The following is a 21,837-nucleotide window of genomic DNA, read 5'->3' as shown; positions in this document are numbered from 1 at the left end:
AAATACATGACCTTGCTGGTTTAATCTATTAATAAAGATTTTTAATCATCATGATATATATATATATATATATATATATATATATATATATATATATATATATGTTACTATTCGACTACAGTTACGTATGCCTAGTTGCACGACTCGATTTTTGCCACAACAACGTCTCTCTCGTGCATGTGCACGTTTGACGCATGCATGCAGTAATAACCTAAAAACCCGGCACGTATGCAACACGTACGTACTACTGCTGTGTACGAAATTTCCAACACACATATATACGCTACGTTATTTCGACGATTAATGAAGATGATAAGAAAGATTATTTTTTATAGCTATTTTGTTGACATAAAAGGTTGTAATAACTAATATAAAGTTAAAGATCTACTTTAAAAAATATAAGGTGATCAATTTTCATATAAAATGTTTTATAAAAACTGCACCGTATAATGTTTTGAAAAACTAGCCTGCAAAAAATAGAGGATAAATAACAATCGATTTCAAAACAAGGCATACCAACAACATACTCGACAGCTCATTTAAATTTATTCATCCATATCTTTATTTAGATGATCATCTAAACTAGTTTCATCATTTATATCTTTTTGTACTTCACTAGATCATCCATATATTACATCCTCTGTATTTACTTAGAGGACGAAGAGATTATCCAAATATAAAAGTTCTCTTCTAATATAAATAATATCTAAAAATAGATGATAGTTCAACCTTTCTGTTTAAGCTCAATTTATAGGATGAGCTGTCGGGAGTACTTATAGATACTGGCACCCGCCGGCGTAGCTTACTCCGACCGACCCCAGCCACGCGTCGCACCCGGATTGGGCGCCCCCTCTACGCGGCCACGCGCCACAGGCCGACCTGAACCGGCCCGACCCCGAGTCCCCGACCGACCCCTCGCAAGGCCCCGACTCCACCCGGACTCACGCAGGCCACCTCCCGCCACGTGGAGGGGACCCCCGCCACGCGCCGGCCGCCACGTGTACATCCCCATCCGTCCCGTCACGGCGCGACGCGTGTCCCCCTCCCCTCGCCACGGCCCGGCCCGGTATAAATACCCCCAGCTCGTGCATTCCCCGCCTCCCTGGCCTCTCCCTCTTCCTCTCCCTCGCGTCCATCGTTTCTCAAAGCAGCAGCAGTGGCAGCGGCGTACGTATACGGTATACAGTATATTTGTGCGGTGCATATACGTGAGGAATACGCGAGATATACGGTATCATGTCGGAGAGCATGGCGGCGACGGGGAGGATGTCGTCGATGGAGCTGGAGCCCAAGACGCTCACCCTCGACCAGCTCAACTTCGCCAGGGTACGTATTTATTTTATTTAAATATACACGTATACGGCGTATAGTTATTTACGGGTTTATACATGCATGCAGCTTTGTTGATTGGCTCTGAATTCTGAAAAAAAAAACCATTCGTTCGTTTGTTCGTTCGTTGTAATCGTTCTGAATTCACTGACGGCGACTTGCAAATTCAGATCGAATTTGCACTTCCGGTAGATGAATTAGGCCTTTCGACTTATCGCGATGATAATCGCCAAAATTCACAATAGCACGATGATTACATGCGGCGGTTTTGTTTGGCTAATTAAATCATCCTCTCCTCTCCAAACATCAAATTGCCAAATTGTATTACATTTCATTCCCCACTAATCAAGAGATTGTTTAATTAGCTAGCTTATCCAGTGTGGTTCTTCATTAATTAGAATGATCGTTGTTAAAATAGTTTTAATTTGCCAAGTTCCACGGTTGGGAGGAACATGAATATTGCTCCGTCATTTCGATGTTTACCAAACTTCAAAGTGGTTAAACACCGTTTTTTTTTGGGTTTAATCTTTGCTGCTTTTTTCATAATTTCTATACCGGTACATATACATTAGCCGGGTAATTTCAAACCTACTTTATGAGAAGTAAAGATGCATGTGAAATGTTACAAGGTAATAAAATTTATATATACCTAAACAAACAATTATAATATACAATTATATATATATTCGATCATAAATGTTTGCAAATAATCCTTAAATCAATGCTCAAAAAATAAAATTTAGTACTCCCTTCATTTCACAATATAAAACTTTCAAGCTTTTTTAAATTTATATAGACACTAGTGCACCTATATATATATATATATATATATATAAACTGTATATATCTATCCATCGATAAATTTAGACAATGCTAAAAAGTCTTCCGATATGAAATGAAGTTCAATACACGTGTATTTATTACACTAAAGTCAATCAAAAATTAACCATCCCTCCCATCCCCGAAAGGTCGAGTGGCGTTCTCTCACCCTTTACAGGCACTGTGTCCTGAACCTGTTCAATTAGGCCACGTCCTCTCTCGACCAGTAACACTCTAGTGAGCCCTTTCTGTTGTGGCCGGTGACCTTCGTAGATTAGGTCTTGTTTGATTTAGGTGACTAATCCATTAGTCGTTTCACTTTAATCTTCTTTAGTACCTAAAAATCTAAACAGGAGGGACTAAAAGAGACTAAAATTATATTAATTTATTAGTCTCTTCCATAGATACTTATTTGGACTAAAACTTTCTTTTACACCTGTCCCCTAACGAAAATTTCTATATATGATATACTTTTAGTTTCTTTTAGTCACTCTAACCAAACAATATGCACTAAAGATTTTAGTCCAGAGATTAAATTTTAGTCCTAGGACTAAAGAACCAAACACCACCTTAATTAACCTTAATTTCTGGAGTAACTTCCAAGTCCCAACATACCACATGAAGAAACAAATTACTAATAGGCTACGCAATGAGCACGTACGGTACAATTCACGCATGGAAAAATGCATATATACTCTGGAATCGACCATTTCTTGAGGAATCAACTAACGCACTTTTTAAAATTGTAATTTAAAGAAACTAAGCAAAATTTATGGGCATGTGTACACACTTTGTAGTAGTACATTATTATTCATTCCAGTTAACTGAATGGCTAAAGTACTACTTTATCAGAAAAAAAACCAACTAATAACTGTAAATCTATGCACACAGGTTTAGATTTTAAACCAAAAGTTAACTTTTTTAGGGAACGAGCATGTAAGCGAAACAATATATTAGTAATTAAAAATTCATAGAAAAATGCATATATATTTTTGTTGTTTTAAGAACTGTAAAATAAATTATGATATTTAAATCTAAAATTTAGTTTATATTTATAAGTTGCCAAAAAGATAAAACTGACGATGGGAATGACATGAGTGGTAATAATAACGGGGCAATGACGTAGCCGGTTTCGTGACGACACTGTTGTGCTGTCCCGTGGTGTACCGCAAGTCGCCGTCGCGCACCAAACCATCGATGAAACGTGTACCACATGTTACCCGTCTCACCAACGGACGTGACAGCGACCACGGCCACCTTGTTGTAGTATTAATTGACGTGTACATTGCACGTATGTATACATGTACGACGACATACGTATCAGTATCACTAATTAATTAATTAATTAATTACTCCCACGTGTTTTACGTACGTACCTTGGACGGAGCACGTATGCTGCATTACGATCGAGTAGTAATCTTGTTGTTTGGTCGTGGTAGAAATAAAATGAATTAATGTCCAATTTAATTAAGCATGCGGGTTATCTTAATTTAATTGTTATTTTTTTCTGTGACGAGCAGGAGGCGGCGCTGTACGTGCTGAGCACCAAGCCGGCGGAGGAGGCGATCCGGATCTTCACCGACGGCCTCAAGCCGGTGCAGCTCGCCGGCGCCGGCAACGTCAGGAAGGGCTCCGCGACGACGGTGGCGGCAGACTCGTCGTCGGACGACGACCTCGACATCGGCTGGTTCGGCCACTCCGGCAAGGCCTACTGCCGCCACCACGGCCGCCGTTCTTCCACCGCCGTCGAAAGGGACATCGCCACCGCGCCCTTCTAGCTCCAGCATCCAAGCAGCTAGAATAATTACATACTAGTTGCATTCTGTTTCTTTCTTTCTTTCTTTCTTCCTTATCGTTTTGCTAGCTTTTGTTTAATTTGTTTTCAGCTAGCTGTGGCCTTCTTCATTTTTTATAACCAAAGAGGCCAAGCTTTAGTTAATTTAGCGAGCTAGTGCGGCAAATTTTGGTTTTTATATAGCACTATAATATAGTCGATGGCCTAGCTAGAGAGGCAGATTGGCTATAAGAGGCGCCGTGACGCTACTCAAGTGTGCATGTAAATATCAGCAGCTACTCATCTAGCCAAAAGCACTGTACATTAACGCACAGTTCTGTGTTTTTTCAACTCTTTGCTTTGGAGAGAAATGAGTTAGGGGCGTTTAGATTGTGAAATGAAAATTTTTACATGTCACATCAGACGTTTGATTGGATATCGGAAGGGGTTTTTGGACACGAATGAAAAAACAAATTTCACGGTTGGCCTATAAAGTGAGACAAATCTTTTGAGCCTAATTAATCCGTCGTTAGCGCATGTTAGTTACTGTAGCACTTATGGCTAATCACGTATTAATTAGGCTCAAAAAGTTCGTTTCAGGATTTCTCACATAACTGTGTAATTAGTTTTTCGTTTTGTTCATGATTAACACTATTTAGGTATCCAATGATTCGATGTGATGTTTTGCGTGAAATTTTTGGAACTAAACAGCCCCGTGGACAACTTACGGACAATCTCCTGGGGTGATTGTTTAGTAGGTGTTTTATGAGAAAACTTAAATGACATATTTTGCACGTGAAAAATAATTTATCAATAAAAATTTTATATACGTATTCTGAAATTAAGCCTAATTTAAGATTAAAAGTTTAAATTTTGGGTTTGCTTATCAGCATAAGTAACAAATAACTGATGGCCAAATTGAGTGTCAAGTTTTTTTTTCTTAATTTTTTGATAGAATCAATTGAGTGCAAAGTTTTTTTCAGCACGAAAGGGAGACCCTACTAAATCGAGAGCCCATGAAACGAGCCCACCAGTATAACGTGGGCCGTCGATTTTCTTCCGTGGTTTGTACTAGCTTTTAGTGGGCCTTTCCACCAGTCTAACGGCCTAATGAAGGCCCACCTACTGACGATTCGGCCCAATTTGATGTCTCCGACTGGGCCCATGTTAAGGGAATTCCAAGCACAACTACTTACTGCCTTGATCAGAAATTTCACTCAGAAAGCTACTGGACCATTTGTAATTACCAAGCAAACTACTGCCTTGATCACACAAAATCAGATCAAGAATTGACGGTGCATTTTTTGTGTAATAAACATTCAAATATAAGTGTATGGTATAACTATGTACTGTATCTTTAGATTCTACACAGTTAGATTGCATCGAGATTTTTGCTAGAAAGGGGGAAATTTTTGCAGCGTCCGTTTTATACTTACATGCAAGGTGCATAGAAGTTAATTGTTATAGTAATATTGTAATTACACTATTGTTATATTTGAAAGATTTTATCCAATAATTTAATGTAGTTTATTTAATACTCTCTCCATTCTAAAACATAATTGTTTCCATGATTCAATTTTTGCAATAATTCACATGATTTTAATCGTCCACTAAACTGACTAAAAAAGAACTATTTTAACATCTTGTTAATCTATGCTAAATAATCTAGAAATTTCTATATGGTAGTAGCCACTAAAGCTGTGCTTCAAAAATTGCAAAATGGATACAAATAAATCACTACCTTAAGATTGCAAATTGCATACATCCCCCAAAACGTGGGATGGTTAACACAAAATTTTCCTAATCCTAAGCTAGTGGAGTAGCAATCTTTGGTTAGGTGATGCATCGATGTCAGCTTTCCGCGGGGAGATTTGTTTCAATCCAATAAAAGATACCTCGAGCTATCAATACCTCGAGTTACCAAATCATTTTTTATCGTTGAATTTAATATTACATATCCTACTTAGCTAGATCTATTGATAAAAAGTGATTTGATGCCTCGAGATATTTTTGCTGTACTGGAGCAAGTCTCTTCAGCATGAGCCATAGAACGGTTTGGCGGGCCTTTTGATCATCCCACCGTGCGTCAGCAAAGCCCAGAGGTGCGTGACGAGCTCGCCGCCGGTGGCCAGCCTCTTGACGTGGCCCGCCACGTTCTCCGACGGCGCGACCGTCAGCAGGAGCTCCACCCACATCTCGGCGAGCACGCTCCACCGCGCCGCCTCGTCGGGCATGCCCGAGAGCAGCTGGTGCCCCAGCCTTATGCCGTCGGCCAGGACGCACTCTCCGGCGTAGTTGGCCTCGTCGCTGCGCACGAACTCGCGCAGGCCGGCGAACATGGTGGCGGCGGTGTCACGACGGCGGTGGTGGTGACCCTTGTGTCGCCGGAGGTGGTTCTGGATTCCCTCCTGCACGGCCTCCATCAGCAGCCGCTCGTCGTGGACCTCGTCCGTCACCAGCTCCGGCGCCTGGAACAGCAGGTAAGCGCAGTAGTTGGAAAGCACGGTGGCCACCTCGCGGCGGTCGGCGACGATGGTGTTGTCAGTAGTACGTGGCCGTGTCTTGGACAGGTGGTCGTCGTCGTCGCCGCAGATCGCGGTGGCGATGTGCCAGACCAGGATGCTGCCCATGGCGCCGAACTCGTACCTGGAGGTGGACCAGTCGAGCTCCTGCAGCAGGTCGTTCCTCTGCAGCGTGCGGTCGCCGTACTTGACGTTGGACAGCCACTCCGACCGGAGCAGCCGGTGGATCTGGCGCTTCGCCGCCGCCGGGAGGCTCCGCCGCGTCACCGACCTCGTCGCGATCAGCCGGTCCTTGACCCACCTGTGGAGTGGCACGCGCGTGAGGAGGCAGGAGCTCTCGCTGTGGTGGCAGGCGTGGAGCAGCGAGTACTGCCCCACCGAGTTGCTCCAGTAGCTGCGCGTCAGCGTGGCGCGGCATGCCAGCCATAGGAGCATCTCCAAGATCCGGTGGCGCCGCCACCATGGCCGGTGGCGCACATAGCGGCACAGCATCTTCACCTTGTGCCAGTCGGACAAGACGAGCGACAGGTACTGGAAGAGCTCGAGCAGAAGGAACAGGGTGATCACCAACCTAGCCAGCCAGATGTCGAGGCTGGTGGTGGTGTAGTCGACGGATCCGCCCGGAGGACGGTGGTGGTGCAGCAATGCCGGGGAGAAGAGGGTGGAAAGGCTCAGCGCGGCGGCCGCCATGAAAGTGGCCGTCTCCGGGATGAGGGTCTGCTTGGGCGACGGGTACCTCGCGTAGTAGAAGTCGTAGAGGAAGCCGAGCTCCACCTCGATGACACGGTACATCCTCTCGTGGTCGTCGCACGAGTCGCCGCCGGCGAGCCCCCTCCGGACGAACACCATCGTTCTGATGTCGCCAGGCTCGTGGAGCGGGCTCCCGTTGAGGCGTCGCCGGAGGAGCTTGAACAGGGCGAAGGAGAGGCACAGATCCCTGAGCTTGCCGTCCTCGCTGAGTAGGCTCCCGTCGTGCTGCTCCCACGCTTTCTCGACGGTGACGAGGTCGTCGTCCCTGAACTCCACCTTGTACTCGCCGGCGCCGTACTGATACTCCACGTTCTTCTTGTCGTCGCCGGTGACCACGTACCTGTAGCCCTTCATGGTGGCCGGGTCGAAGTCCCAGACGCTGCTGACGTTCTCGTGAGCCATGTACTTGGAGATGAGCCAGTTGTCGGCGGTGAGGACGCGGTCGCGGCCGGCGGCGAGAAGGCTCCATAGCCGCAACCCAAGCTTGGTGACGTTGAGCAGCCAGAGCAGCGAGAGGAGCACCTTGAGCCGGGCCTCGAGAGAAGTGAGGTAGGAGAGGAGGAGGAGCATGACGTAGAACACCTGCGTGGCCTGGCTGATCATGGTGCGGGCCTGCTGGTCGGAGCCGTCGACGCTGCAGGCGGCGATGCCGTCGGCGCAGCCGAGCAGAAAGCAGGCCCACACAACCACCATGTCGTTGCGGAAGGAGCCGGACTGCATCAGCCCGATGGTGTAGGACACCGCCGGGTAGCTCAGCACCAGCGCGAGCCACACCACGAAGCGGAAGGCGGCGCTGCGGCTGGTGCGGCGGCCGGAGCCGAGGAGGACGAGCGTGGCGAGGAGGGCGCAGCTGGCCGTCACCAGCGCCTCCGCGCGGAGCAGGAGACCCACCGGGCTGGCCGCCCACGCCGTGGCGGCGCGGGTGGCGTTCTCTACGGACAGGTGCTGCTCCATCTTTGCCTGATTTCGAGCTCCCGGCCCTCGCTTCCCTTGCAAGTTCCAACCTCCAACTTTCAAATGTCGATGAAGAGCGAGATACGACATATTTTTTTAAATAAAACATAATTTATAAATTAAACGGTTATATACGTGTTTTTAACGAAATAAAAGTCAACACTGAAAACTTAAAATCAACTGCAAAATTAAGAGTAAAAAATGAAATTTTAATTTATAAATATAAACACAAATGAAAAGATGAAATTGAAACTGAGCACAACATATACGATAATCACTGAAATATCATTTTTACGTATGTATAAATATATGTACGTGATCTAAATAGTTATAAAAGATATTTATAAAGTTTTACGGTATATATATATATATGTACATGAAGAAATTCCTAAAGTTTTACGAGGTATACTAGCATGCTATATCCCACTATACAATGCAAGTCCAAATCAATGTAACCATTTTTTAAATATTTAGGTCACATACACCTAGATGTGAGTCCAGACAAAGACGGTTTATCTGACAAAATCGAAAGGTTTAATTTACTTGACCAAGACTGCACCATATGTCACATGTCTTTCCTTTTAAAAAAATATGTCATGTTACCAGCTCCGGCGCATCAAATATGCAGGTCCGAATTCAATTGACACATCATTAAAAGACTAACAAATTTTATCTTAGCTGGCATGCAGGCAGTCAAAACTTAAGTATTTCCGCACGCGGTTGGGGCCCCGGCTAGTACTCCCTTCCTCTCTAAACAAGTCAACTTTTAATCTTCGTCTTATTAAAAAAAATACGATTAATAATTTTGTTTTTATTAGATCATAAGATATAAATAATACTTTAAGTGTGACTAAATTTTTTAAAATTTCTTGAAAATTTTCTAAATAAGAAGGATGGTCAAATACTCGAAAAAACAAAAAGTTAGTTTTTTTTGGGACGGAGAGAGTACGTCTGTGATAATGAGTGTCCGACAAAGGACACTGACCCGTCCTATTTTTATTTTTAGCAGGTACCATACACACAATGATGCTCACGTGTTGTTTATCAGATTCGAAACCAAGGACTCGTATTCACGCGTGCTCAGAGTGCCTATAAAAATATTTATTAGTTGACTCATTGAAATACTACATAAATAAATTTGGTAATACGAAGGAAAGAGAGAAAAAGAGAAAGAAAAGTTGTTATTATATATGATAATGGCTTAGAGTCGACTTTTAACATTTATTAAAGGAAGCTTGACGGCGTATAAAAAGAAAATAGCGTAATAAAAAATATTTTATTACATTAATAAAGAAATCACATCTAAATCTATTTTTTACGTATTATTATGAAGTATTTTTTGTACGTATTATTATGAAATAAACTCTCGACGTGGCTTTAGAAACATGCTCACATCGAAACCACTAAAAACATCTGTTGTTTGAAAGCCATATGCTATTATTTCCGCACGAGGTTGGGGCCCCGGCTATAATCTAGTACGTCTGTGATAATGAGTCTCCGACAAAGGACACTGACCCGGGTAGTCTATTTTTACTTTTAGCAGGTACCATACACATATTGATGCTCATCAGCTCATGTGTTTATTATCAGATTCGAAACCAAGAACTCGTATTCACACGTACTCATCCAAACCACTAAAAGTATCAGTTGTTTGAAAGCAATATGCTATTATTTTGACTTTATATTTTCTAAACTTATAGTATTTATAAATAATATTAAAAAAAATTAATCGTTTACAAAGTTGTACATCTAGTCAAGCTCTATAACTTTTATGTAGATCATATTTTCGTTTGAGGTAATTTGAAACATAGGTATGAGATTTTGTAAAAGAAATATTATAGTGAATATTTTGTTCTGTAAACAAATCTCAAATGAAAAAATTATCAACTATAAATTTTAAGATCTCATCGAGACCATCAATTTTAATATAAATTTCATCTTTATCTGACTTCATGTAAAAAAGCAGTGTTCGCCTAGACCGTAGTCTAGACCGTGTCTAGACACAAAACAGCATACAATCGTCTGGTTTAGAGCATAAACCATGTCTAGACCATTTTTTCATCTAGTCGGTCAAAGACGGTTTAGGACCGTCTAGTCCACACAATTAGACTGCATTGAGTCAAGTCTAAACCACAAAGTCACATCTAAACCATGGTCTATGCGATCATTGTATTTTTTTGGCTATACAAAATATGATTATAAGTATACATACTAACAATGTCATATTTGTTTATGTCTTAGAAACACAAGTCAAAATATTCTCACGATCTTGATGGTAGTGGACGGTCTAATTTGAAGATAACCGAATATTAATTCCTAGAAAATAAGGTAAGCCTTAAATCACACTTTTGTTGTTCTTAAGTATTCTCTAGAACTTTGATTTGTTGACTCCATTTCTATATATACTAAAAAAATGCCAATTATATATTTAGTGTATCGTCTAGATCGTCTAGACTGGCTAGACACTAGACTAGGGGTCACCATCCGTATAGCGTCTAGCGTTTAGGTGAACATTGTAAAAAAGTTAGGTGCAAATATGCATTATTTTAAAATTTATATTATTGTAGACGGGCCATTAAGAGCCGCTTGGGATAATCAATTTTCCTATGCAGATGTTAACATCAAAATTTGGTAAAATTTCTTAGTGAATTTGGCTAAGAAAAGGCGCAACTAGCCGATATAAATCTTATCCGGAAGAGTCCGAAGTCAATAGGGAATCGTGAATACCAAGGCATGGCGACATAATTTTATCTAATAATTAGAGTTAATTTAGAAATTTTCCTTTATCTTTAAGAGAGTTAGTGTCGACGATTGATGTCGGCAATAAACTTATAGGGTGGCTATTAGGCTCGGAATTCGATGGTAAAGATGAAGAGGGAGATGATTTACCCAGGTTCAGGCTCTCGACGTGGTGAGATAATACCTTACTCCTGCTTGACGATCATATTGCGTAGATGATTCTCTGTCCCCTCAAGGGGGCGCTCCGTATTCCCTTATATAGTGGGGGAGGGGCTACAGATATGATAGGTTCCTTATCTAATAAGACTAAGATCTATCCTAATTCGGTTATAGCTCGGGTCCGAAGTACACGGCACACAATCCGATACATACCAAACTCCTAGACGATACCATTAAGATATAATCTCCTTCCTATTCGGTACCCTATTGACCGTACATATTCGTATAGTCTACGGATACCCCCGGTATAGGTATCCCACAGTTAGAGTCCGATCGGGACTTAGAAACAATGTCGTATTTAACAAGAATTAGAGATCGTGTGTTGTTATTTCCTAAACTAACATGATTTGTTATTATTCCATTTATCTATTAGGATTGGTGTGTTGTGTTTGACATGGACTCGTATTTGCCTATAGATATAAATATGTACATCTAGGGTTATTGTAAATCATCTACGTCTCAATACATATCAATTACTTTCGGCGCATCGCCACCCTCCTCACCGAGGTTTCATCACCGGCGGAACTTGGCACTCGACGCAGGGCTACATCGATTCGATCTCCGGCGAAGGGGTAAGTCTTATGTTCTGCTGATCAAGGTAATCGTATTGCCTAGATTAGAACTGTCTCGGTTTGGTCTGATCTTTTTATTTGGTTGAGCGATTGCTAGTTACCGTACCAGTTTCAGCTTGAGTTACTCCTGTATCTTGAGTTGATCTAGTCGACCACTTTGAGTAATTTACGTCGATCTGATATTTACTTTTTGACATATTCAATCTCGTCCTGTCTCGGTTCAGTCCGATCTATTAGAATGCATTTATCAAATAGTTTATATCATGTTGATGTATATTTCTCATTGCTTTGTCGGAGTACCGGCCGATAAGTTATCAGTCATCGGCTTATCGGCTTGAGGGCGATCAAGATCTATTTAATATCTGGCCTGACATTGCTAGGTGTAGTCTTGAACTATCTCGGTTTGGTCCGATCCTCTAAGATTATTCCTAGTAAGCTAGCTAGATATTTTGTAGATCTTGACTGATCGTCAAGCGTTTATAGCCAATGATCTTTACCGATCTACATGTTCATTATATTTATATCAGTAGAGTAGCCGATTGTTTTACTGCATTATGTTTACACCAATCGGCTTGATTTATTTAGATTGGTAGTTATTTATGTTGCATCGGTTTATGAGAATTACATGCAAGTCGGTTTTAGCCGAGTGTAGGAAAGTATTCATTGTTTATTTATTTATGATTCAAGTATATTCATATCGGATCTCCAGCCGATCCAAGCTTTCAATGACCGATTATTCAGCCTATCGGCTAAACATTACTACATCAACCGCTGGTCTCTCAGTTCCCTATCGGCTCGATAGCCGATCGGCTTGTTTGATCCTTCATCTTATCAGTTGCAGGATCAAACTAACTGGCATGCCCGTGTATTCTAAGAATTTAGGTCATGCACTGGAGCGTTCTCAGAAAAGACTATTCATTCGTGTGTGACACATCATCGATCACGTTTTGACATCGACAATGTTCCCGTGTAATAATGCCATTATTTTTTAGCCGGTCCTCTTATTGGCCCATCAATAAGTTCTCGCATGCAGGCTGTCCCCCTCGTGATTGACATCATTGTAGGCGGGCTCTTTAGCCGTCCACTTGAAATTTGGTGAAAAGCTGTTTATGAAATTCGTTTTTTAAGTAGTGGTAGGTACTATCTGATTTTATTATTTTGTTTGATCCAATCTAGCTTGTATATTTGTGTATGAACTTATAATAACTAAATCACTATTAGCAATTTTTAAAATCTTTTTAAAATATTTAGGTCGCATACACCTACTCCGGACAAAGACGGTTTAACTGACCAGAAGTGTTTAATTTACTTGACCAAGACTGTACCATATATATGTCACGTGTCTCTCTTTAAAAAATATGTCCTGTCAGTGGAAATAATCCAAAGAATTGTAAAGTTGAACCAGTGAGACTGCCCCCCATCTTAGTCCTTAATAATTTTGCACTGTCCTTGTACAAATTTTATTTTCGGCTTGACAGAGATTGTGACGCACAGAATACCCGCTCCCTGTATAGATAACATAAGCTAATTACATATACGAGTGGCTAGAGTATCTTCGGTAAAACCCTATAATATACCATGTTGTTAAATTTAGTAATCGTAAAAAAAACCCTCCAATAGGACCTCTAAACCATTTCAGCGGCCTACCTAGTCCATCCCATCTATAGGGGTAGAGAATAGACTTCATCATATATCTATTCCTATTTTTTCGCTTATGTTTATGTTTATAAGCTAAAATTTAAAATTTTAATTTTAAATTTGGAGTTGATTTTAAGATTTTTTTCACCAAAATTTATTTTGTAGGCTTGACTTTTTGATCGATAAAAAAATACACATATATATAAAAGTTTTATTCATAAATTATTTTTTTATTTATAAATACAATCACCCCAATTATTTTGTGTATTGTTTATTAACTTTCTCCATTTCAAAATATAGCTATCAATCAGTCAGTCCTTGTGCTCCGGGTTACCGGTTTTTTCACACATGCAGACACATCCGCACTAACCCCTCCCGTAGTGCCGGCCATAGGCGCCGTGAAAATTCCTGGGTAGTGGCTGCCAATGTCTCGTCCTCCTCCGTTGGTCATGGCGGCATCTCCTGTACGGTCATCCACCAAAAAAGTACTCAAAAATAATATGGGAGAAAAAAAAATAGCGAATGAGATATACAGATCTGTTGTAGAGTGAAGAGATAAATGAGAGCAATTTTTAGGGGTATTTCTGATTTGGAGATATAGGGAATGAGTTTCAGACGAGCTGCTGTAGATGCTCTTAATACAGACTGTAATGGACATGTGGGCTCTATAGTATCGTATAGATCCATATATTAGCTGTTGTTACTGCACAACAGTAACTAAAGAGGATCCATCCCCTACTATAATGTATGAACAATTGTTATTTATTAAAATTACAATTTTATAATATATATATATATGTCATTTTTTAAATTAGAGTAGCGTAAATCCACCTCGATATCAATTACAACTTACTAGGTTTTAATTTTGGATTTCAGCATTAAATTAATAAATCCTAAATTGAGAGTCTAAGATTTATTTCAATTTCTAAGTCAATTACAATTAGCCAGCTATTAATTTTGAGATTTAAAATTAAATTGCTGAAATACTATATTTTGAGAGTTCAAGATGTGCACAACTTTATATTAATTCTGAATTTATGAAATTATTAGATTTTAGGATAACAAAAGGTAAATATTGCATGTTGGTAAATACATTATAACTGAATACAAATTACAATATAATTATAACTACACTATGGTTAGACTAAAATCCAAAAAAAAACTATTACAGATAGTAACTAGCTGCCTAATTAAAGGCAAAAATGTTAGAAAAATAGACACACAGCAGAACAGTGCGACAACTCTTCTATTATTGGTTGGTTTCCATAGTTTTTTCCGTAAATATTTTCAACTTAGATTGTGTCTCTGTTGTCTCTATTTTGAAGCAGTGGTACGAGAGCCTAAGAGATAGTAGTAGGCTGCACCGGTCGTCGGCGTTTCTCATCAAATCATATCCTCTTCTGTGGGCCCGATGTCTTGGTCACGCCCGTCGATAATCACAGCAGCTTTACGTCTGTAGGTACAGGCACAGCAGTGCAACAAGGCATCCCCTAGTACTGCAACTGCTTTAAGGAAAATCTGATCGTTTTCAATTCTGATCAGATCAATTCCCCGAGGAAGATAAAGAAGGTTTCTTTATCTTTGTATAAAGAAGGTTTCTTTATCTTTTCAACCTATCATATATTTTTTACAGCCACACGCTGTTTGTACCATGAAGCTCTTCTTTCTTTATTGACATATCATATTTTTTATCTGTAATTTTTTTCTCCAACAAGTCTTTCACTAAATTATACATTGAGAAATTTTATGGCAGGATCAATTTCGGCATATGTCAGGTTTAGATAAGATTTGTTCAGTTTTTACATGGGAAAAAAGTGCAATTTACTAAGAGGAGATTTCCATTGTTCCTATTTATCACTTTGATCAATTGTTTTGGGTGAAATAGTTATGTCAATCCAAACTAATCTACCAAGGAGAATTCAGTACTTCATTTCGCGTCTCTGTTAGTATTATACCAATTCGTTCTTGCAGATTCAAGATTTAATCCCAAGACAAATTTGAAGTATGATTCATTGTTCCTATTCTGATCATGTTCACGTGATTCCAGTGAAACTGCTATAAAAACACAACCAATTTATCATGATGTTTATTAGAAAATTAAAGTATTTCGTTTTGGTCCACATCTCTGTTGGGTTCCATCAATTTATACCAACATATTTATGATTTTATTCTCATAGCAAGTTTGAAATATGGTATTTTGCTCATGTTCAAAACAACAGAGATTGTCGTTGTTCTCAAGTTTGGTTCTTGCTCAGTATAGTCCAAAAGACTATTTACTGTAAGGTGATTTTATCTACATGCGGTGTTAGATGATTGATTATTTTTATGCTACAAGAGAATTTGTCTTAAGGTGGACATTGTTAGAGATATGATCCGAATTATAATTTATAATATATTTGGATTATGTTATTGTTTTTCTAATATGACTCTGAGTCTTTTTTTTATTTAGAACTTGTAGAGTTTTTCTGATAGGACTCGTAGTCTTCTACTGTTAGAACTCTCCTTTGTATATCTCTTGTAAATTGTGTAGGTAGGATGCGACTACATATTATATTTTTACTGTATTGTAATCATCCCACATTAAATCTGTGTCTCTATTTTCAAAAAAAAAACAGTTTTTTTAGGACAGTGCTATGTTGTGCCTCTATTTTCATAAAAAAAACAGTTTTTTTAAGGACAGTGCTAGTAGCTGCCTAATCTAAGGCACACATTACAAAAGGACGTTCGGAGAGGGTCAAATTAACTATGAATGACGACGTTTGGCCAGCTAGCTGGGCATCGATCCATCCCATGCGCCAAGTGGAAGCATATATAGTAGGGAGAGGGTGAGCCCTTGGGAGCGTCTCTGAAATTAATGTCAAATATCACACCACACAGCAGAGCTCGAGGGCTTATTACTTGAGCGCTGGAGCGTAATTAGGGCTCGCTCCAGCAATTAAGGCGAGGAAGATCAACCGAAGAACGAGCATATATCATGCTAGGGGGACAGCCGATGAGGATATACTGCAAGGGGGATACAGGCTTGAACATGGCCGTCCGTGGCGACAAGGTGCTTCTCGTCCCTGCCGATTCCAACGACGAGTCTCAGGTACTCTATATACCAAGCATCATCTATCTTGATTAGTACGTCTGTTTGCGTATTTTTGACTTTTAATTTGTTGCTTAATTTTGCCCCCAATCTATCCTGGCTCTTCTTCATTGTTGATAGGAGTAGCAAAAATTGGTCCTTTGATTAGTTGCAGCTCAACAAATCATACCATTTTTTTTCAAGAAATCGTACATGTGATAGCTGTATATATTTGTTCTTGCGTGCAATTAATCTGGCAATAATTAATGCCTGCGCACCACACGACCGATCGATCGAACACGGACAGCACTGGTTCCAGGAGAGCGACGCCGTGGGGAAGCTGACCGACGACGAGGAGCGGCCGGCGTTCGCGCTGGTGAACAGAACCACGGGGCAGGCCATCGTCGCGGATAGAAGCAAGCAGCTCGGGCTGGCTCCCTACAGCGGCCATGTCGCCGTCGAGGTCCCGATGCTCTGGTCGCTGGGCCGCCCACTCGCCGCCGGCGACGACGACGACGGCGGCGGGTTCAGGGAGATCAGAATGCTCAGGGACGTCAGGTACACCCTCAACGGCATCAACGGCCATGTCAAGCCGGGCACCGTCGTCGGGATCTACACGTCGGAGCCAGCTTCTGTTCATGCCGTCTGGAAGATTGCTCCCGTCGACCTCCTAGAGCCGCGGATCAGCTAGTGCTACGATGATTAGTTAATTACGGACTCTTTAATTATGAACTGATGATCTGGTGCAGTGCAGTAATAATGGAAGTTAACTTATCCGTCTTGTTTTAAACGGTGTATTTTTTTGCAAAAGATTTCTATAGAAAATTAAGTTATTTTAAAAAAATCATATTAATCTATTTTATATTTTTTTAATAGTTAATAATTAATTATTACGTTTTTCACACCGAGATAAGTTAACTTGTCAGCTCTCCAAATGAACGCGGCCTACAACAATTTCAGTTTTATTATTATTTTGTTTTTGAAAAAAAACCTGATGTGTTTTTAATACTTTTTCTAGTTTTAAAAAATTGTCGCTAACTAGTATTTATTAGTGATAACTCTGGCCGCTTGTCCTTTGTAGAAAAATGATGTGTATACTAAAAAAATCGTTATATTAGTAATACGTGATGTATAAATTTATAAACCATACAACGTCATCAACTAATCGTAAGGTTATTAATTGTCAAAGTTAAAACAGTATTAATCAACCGTGACAGAGTAAACGGAGTGACGAAGCATATATTCTGTGCTCCTTGTATTTTTCACTTTGTGTTGAGCATCTGGATCGGCCTGTCCTGATTTGCACTCTCTATTTTCTTGTGGTTGCAAATGCTTGCACACATGTACATATGAGTATATGCAGCAGTGGATCCAGGACTACGACGCCGTGGGGAGAGTGGCGGATGAGCAGGGGCGCAGGGCGTTCGCCCTCGTGAACGTCCGCACCAAGCAGGCCGCCGTGCTGCTCGACGAAAGGAGCAACCGGCTGGAGATGGCTCGCTACGCCGGCGGCGATGGCGGCGGCGGCGGCGGCGTCGTGAAGCTGTCGATGCTGTGGTCGCTGGGCGCGCGGCTCCCCGGCGGCTACTGCGAGGTGAGGCTGCTCAGGGACATCTCCAGGACTCTCAACGGCATCAACGGACATGTCAGGGAAGGCACAGTCGTAGGCATATATAATTCGGAGCCGGACTCTGTTCATGCCATTTGGAAGTTTGATCCCATCAACAAGTGAAGCGTTTCGACTTCAAGTTATTACATTCTCAACAATAATATTCTCTAAATAATATAAGTATTTAGTGCTTGTTTCCAAATCTGCCTAATTCGATTACACCATCCCCTCTGACATGCCAAGATAACACTATCACACTATGATATCTTGTGTTATATAGCAAGAGTTTTACCACATCAACTCTTGCTAGGCCAACTAGACATGCTTGGCTAAATGGTACAGTTTTCAAAACAAGGTTTAGTAGAGTCTATTTTTAAAAATAGAAATTCGAGTGTTCAAAATAAGAAAAGCTAGTATGAGTTGAGCTGGATTATAGGCCTAGGAACCATTGCTAAGGATAGAGATGTTAGACAGATCCCAATGCTTATGACTTGAGGGGAGAAGCGGGTAGCTAAGGAGAGGGACAGGGATGTGATGGTGGTGAAAGGACAGGTGAGTCATCAAGGAGAGAACGGGAGAGGGCATTAGGGCCGCGTTCACCCCGACTGTAAGTTAATTTTAACTCTTTCGTTTTCTGTATGTATGTTTTTTGGACTGCTAAGCGGTGTATTTTTTTAAAAAAAAATTCTATAGTAAAGTTGTTTTACAAAATCATATTAATCTATTTTATATTTTTAATAATTAATAATTAATTAATTATGTACTAATCTATTACTATGTTTTTTGCGTTGGGTAAGTTAACTTATCACTCCCTCCTACCGAACGCAGCCTAGGTGGTTGAAGTGGGAGAGCGGTAGCAGATCATCTGAGTGTCAGGTGGAGTACTAGCTAGAGTCACGAGGTTACATCATGTCTTTGTTGTTCAATCCAAATATATAAGGATTATCAAATAAAAATCATTACAGATGGATGTGTTTGATTCGTGGACTAGGTGAGATGGGTTGGATCTATCTATAGTTTGCAGTATCTATAGTTTGCAGGATGAGTTGATTCTATTTTCCTATTTAGTGAGAGGGATAAGTTATACCTTATTTTTTGTTTGGTTGAAAGTATGGGATGGAATTAAGTGAACCTATCATATGTTTTTGATTGGAACAATCGGATATTACACAAGTTCAAATTTAAATATTAAACTGTTTTCTCGTAAAACCCCAATTGATCTCTCACATAGCGTATCCACCTATCAGGTCGGTCGTATGTTCACTAGGCTTTGTCGTGGTGACTCAACAGTCACCTATGCTGTCGGTTGCTATCGACGTGTGGAAAAAAATTGTTGGGCACCAAAAATCACTATTAGTCATTTAGGCTCGACTGTCGTTGGCTCAACCACTGGTGAGTGGTTTTGCTTGAGTTGCATGCTGATTTATCAATCAGCCAGTCTGGAATGCTATACTAATAATCCAAGAAAATATAGCACAAGTATAGATGGCATACACCGTGCTCAAGTGAGGAGATATAATTCCCTCCGTTCTATATTGTAAAAACCTTTTAACTTTACATAAATTCATCAATTGATGAATGTATATTATATATATATATATATATATATATATATATATTTATTAACATCCATATAAATCTAGGCAATGCTATAAAGTCTTACAAAGCAAAGTCAGTGTGCCATTCAGTGTTCAAGTGGCTCAATTCTCTCAAGGTAGATGAACATTCATGTAATTTTTTACTAGGTATTTAGCTAGGCCTAAAATTATTCTAAGCTGGAGAGTAAAGAGATACATATGCAATATATACTCGGCACACATAGGGACTAGGGTCATCTTGTTTCTTAAGCCACCGTGGTTGGTGCAACAATTGACCCTACATTCATCATCCGGCCCGTTCATGACCCTTTAAGGGATATTACTTAGAGTGACTTCAGATTTGCTTTCCAATGAATTGATGCCATCCCAAAGTTCAGTGTGTTCATATGATTGTTTTTTTTATTGTTTTGTCCACTTTTAGCTCCTTGGATTCTTCAAAAATGAATCCACTAGCAAGTAGCGATAAGTCGTGCCATCAGCTGCGTTCATTATGGATGCTATGGTGCAAATTATTTTTGGTTTTTACGCGTACATCTTTTCGAACTGTTTTAAGTCTATCATCTCACATTTCTAAAATAGTTTTTTAAACTTTTATTAGATACCATTAAATAACTATATAAAAAAATTAGACAATCTTCTGTATATCGTCCATGCGCCTTGAATGGGAGCTCCCCGTCCTCTTCCATCGCCTTGAACTCTTGAGCACGACAAGCAGGTGACAGCAGTGCCGGCTACGCCGGCCAACTCCAAACCTCCTCCACCTACCCCAAACTCCTCTCCATTGTCTTCCACACTGGTGGCCAAGTGATGTCTGCGAAGACGATAAACCAATATCTGTTTAAATTATAAGCATTTTTAGTATTTAAATCTTATTTTACAATACAAGTATTTTTAACATTTTCAAAACATTACTTGTTCAATCAATCGCTTTTTTAAAAAAATTATCCTTACCTATCCTTTCACCCACTAGAATAGGATCAATTATCTCAAACTGGCTTAATGTATCATCTCTATCGGGGACAGTGTCCCTGTCACTAAGCAAAAGTTAGTGGTGTGAAATAATATCTCAATCGGATATCCGTCCGTCGTGGATAACACATCTCAATCGGCCAACACAAAAGCCTGTCACGGATGACCCTCCTGTCACGGATGACCCTCATATATGACGGGCCTAAACTATAGTCCGTCACAGATGAATATAATCAAAAATAAATAAATTTCGTTTTTTTTGGTTAGCTCGTCATCTTTGACAGGCCTTTATCGTCACTCGTGCGTCGAGATCTTCTCGGTAGGTCACCCATCCTGAATTAACACTAGGCCCAACACGTTTAACATCATAGTTTTTTTGGAGATTGGCTTCCGAGAAAGAAATTGTATTTTGTTGGTATAAGTATTCTATTAATTCTATTAACCCTTAGGCCTTTGCCCTCACTCAGGTAGTAAATGATTTCAAATAAAAAATTGTCAACAACAATGTTGTATAAATCATCAAGATCTATAACTTTTACTTTGTTCTTTTTGTTATATAATATTTTTTAAACAATTTGAATTTAAATTTAAAAATATGACAACTTCAAACAATATTTCCAAATACTAAATGGTTTCAACTAAAAAAGTCATCAACAACAAAGTTGTATAAATTATCAATATCTGTAACTTTTAATTTATTCATTTTTTATACAATATTTTTTGAACAGTTTGAATTTGAATTTAAAAATATGACAACTTCAAACAATATTTTGAGATACTAAATGATTTCAGCTGAAAAATATCATCAATTTCATAGAGAAAACAAAGAAAACCTAATCAATATACTACTTGCAATCAATAATTTTACCATAGACTGATTCTCGTAGCAAGACTCAATGCAATGCAATGATGAGTCGATCATGGTGACGAGTAAGCAGATGTTGCAGACCGTGAACGCTGGCCCAACCGTAGAGCGTGATGATAATGTATTGTATACAGGGGTGGTAATGGATTAACTATTTTGGCTACAAAATTTAAGGGTTGGGTTTAAAACGGGTTAAAAATAAAATTGTACAGAGTTTTGAGCTAAATTTTTTTAAAAATTAAATAGGGTTACGAAATAACCCACGGGTCTTGGCGTATTCCCACCCCTATTTGCAGAACGGGCACGTTGACGGATCGCTCAGATCCACTCCCTTCCCTCCCGCATAAGATGAGGATGTAGATGCCTGTATCCATTTCCGATCAATCACACCACAAATAAGACAAAGACACAAG

General features: G+C 40.1%; 3 protein-coding genes across 6 annotated transcripts; 2 read left to right on the top strand and 1 right to left on the bottom strand.

Annotated features, from left to right (window-relative positions):
- Positions 1-1,122: 1,122 nt before the first annotated feature.
- Positions 1,123-4,256, top strand: LOC102700013. Its single transcript, XM_006664341.3, has 2 exons — positions 1,123-1,326; positions 3,669-4,256. The coding sequence occupies exons 1-2, from the start codon at positions 1,237-1,239 to the stop codon at positions 3,924-3,926; spliced, it is 348 nt and encodes a 115-aa protein (XP_006664404.2). The 5' UTR covers positions 1,123-1,236; the 3' UTR covers positions 3,927-4,256.
- Positions 4,257-5,613: 1,357 nt separating this feature from the next.
- LOC102699739 lies at positions 5,614-8,190 on the bottom strand. Its single transcript, XM_006664340.3, has one exon. The coding sequence runs from the start codon at positions 8,146-8,148 to the stop codon at positions 5,956-5,958; it is 2,193 nt and encodes a 730-aa protein (XP_006664403.3). The 5' UTR covers positions 8,149-8,190; the 3' UTR covers positions 5,614-5,955.
- A 7,885-nt stretch (positions 8,191-16,075) lies between these two features.
- Positions 16,076-18,147, top strand: LOC102699460 (ricin B-like lectin R40C1). 4 transcript variants are annotated; one of them, XM_040529560.1, is made up of 2 exons: positions 16,076-16,404; positions 16,703-17,173. In XM_040529560.1, the coding sequence occupies exons 1-2, from the start codon at positions 16,291-16,293 to the stop codon at positions 17,072-17,074; spliced, it is 486 nt and encodes a 161-aa protein (XP_040385494.1). In that variant the 5' UTR covers positions 16,076-16,290; the 3' UTR covers positions 17,075-17,173. The 4 variants fall into 4 exon arrangements, with proteins under 4 accessions (XP_040385494.1, XP_040385493.1, XP_040385496.1 ...); XM_040529559.1 differs by having other exon boundaries at positions 16,691-17,173; XM_040529562.1 differs by lacking the exon at positions 16,703-17,173 and adding an exon at positions 17,750-18,147 and having other exon boundaries at positions 16,078-16,404.
- Positions 18,148-21,837: the final 3,690 nt, after the last annotated feature.

Source organism: Oryza brachyantha, chromosome 12 (assembly GCF_000231095.2).
Source record: "Oryza brachyantha chromosome 12, ObraRS2, whole genome shotgun sequence".
Classification (NCBI taxonomy): domain Eukaryota; kingdom Viridiplantae; phylum Streptophyta; class Magnoliopsida; order Poales; family Poaceae; genus Oryza; species Oryza brachyantha.
This window is presented reverse-complemented; position numbering and strand designations above follow the sequence as displayed.

What these genes read in the sequence shown, in the direction of transcription:
- LOC102699460 (XM_040529559.1), top strand. Translation starts at nt 16,291, where the DNA reads ATGCTAGGGGGACAGCCGATGAGGATATACTGCAAGGGGGATACAGGC. An exon ending in ATTCCAACGACGAGTCTCAG is followed by an intron (nt 16,405 to 16,690) that starts GTACTCTATATA and finishes GAACACGGACAG; the next exon opens with CACTGGTTCCAGGAGAGCGA.
- LOC102699739 (XM_006664340.3), bottom strand. Translation starts at nt 8,148, where the DNA reads ATGGAGCAGCACCTGTCCGTAGAGAACGCCACCCGCGCCGCCACGGCG.
- LOC102700013 (XM_006664341.3), top strand. Translation starts at nt 1,237, where the DNA reads ATGTCGGAGAGCATGGCGGCGACGGGGAGGATGTCGTCGATGGAGCTG. An exon ending in ACCAGCTCAACTTCGCCAGG is followed by an intron (nt 1,327 to 3,668) that starts GTACGTATTTAT and finishes TGTGACGAGCAG; the next exon opens with GAGGCGGCGCTGTACGTGCT.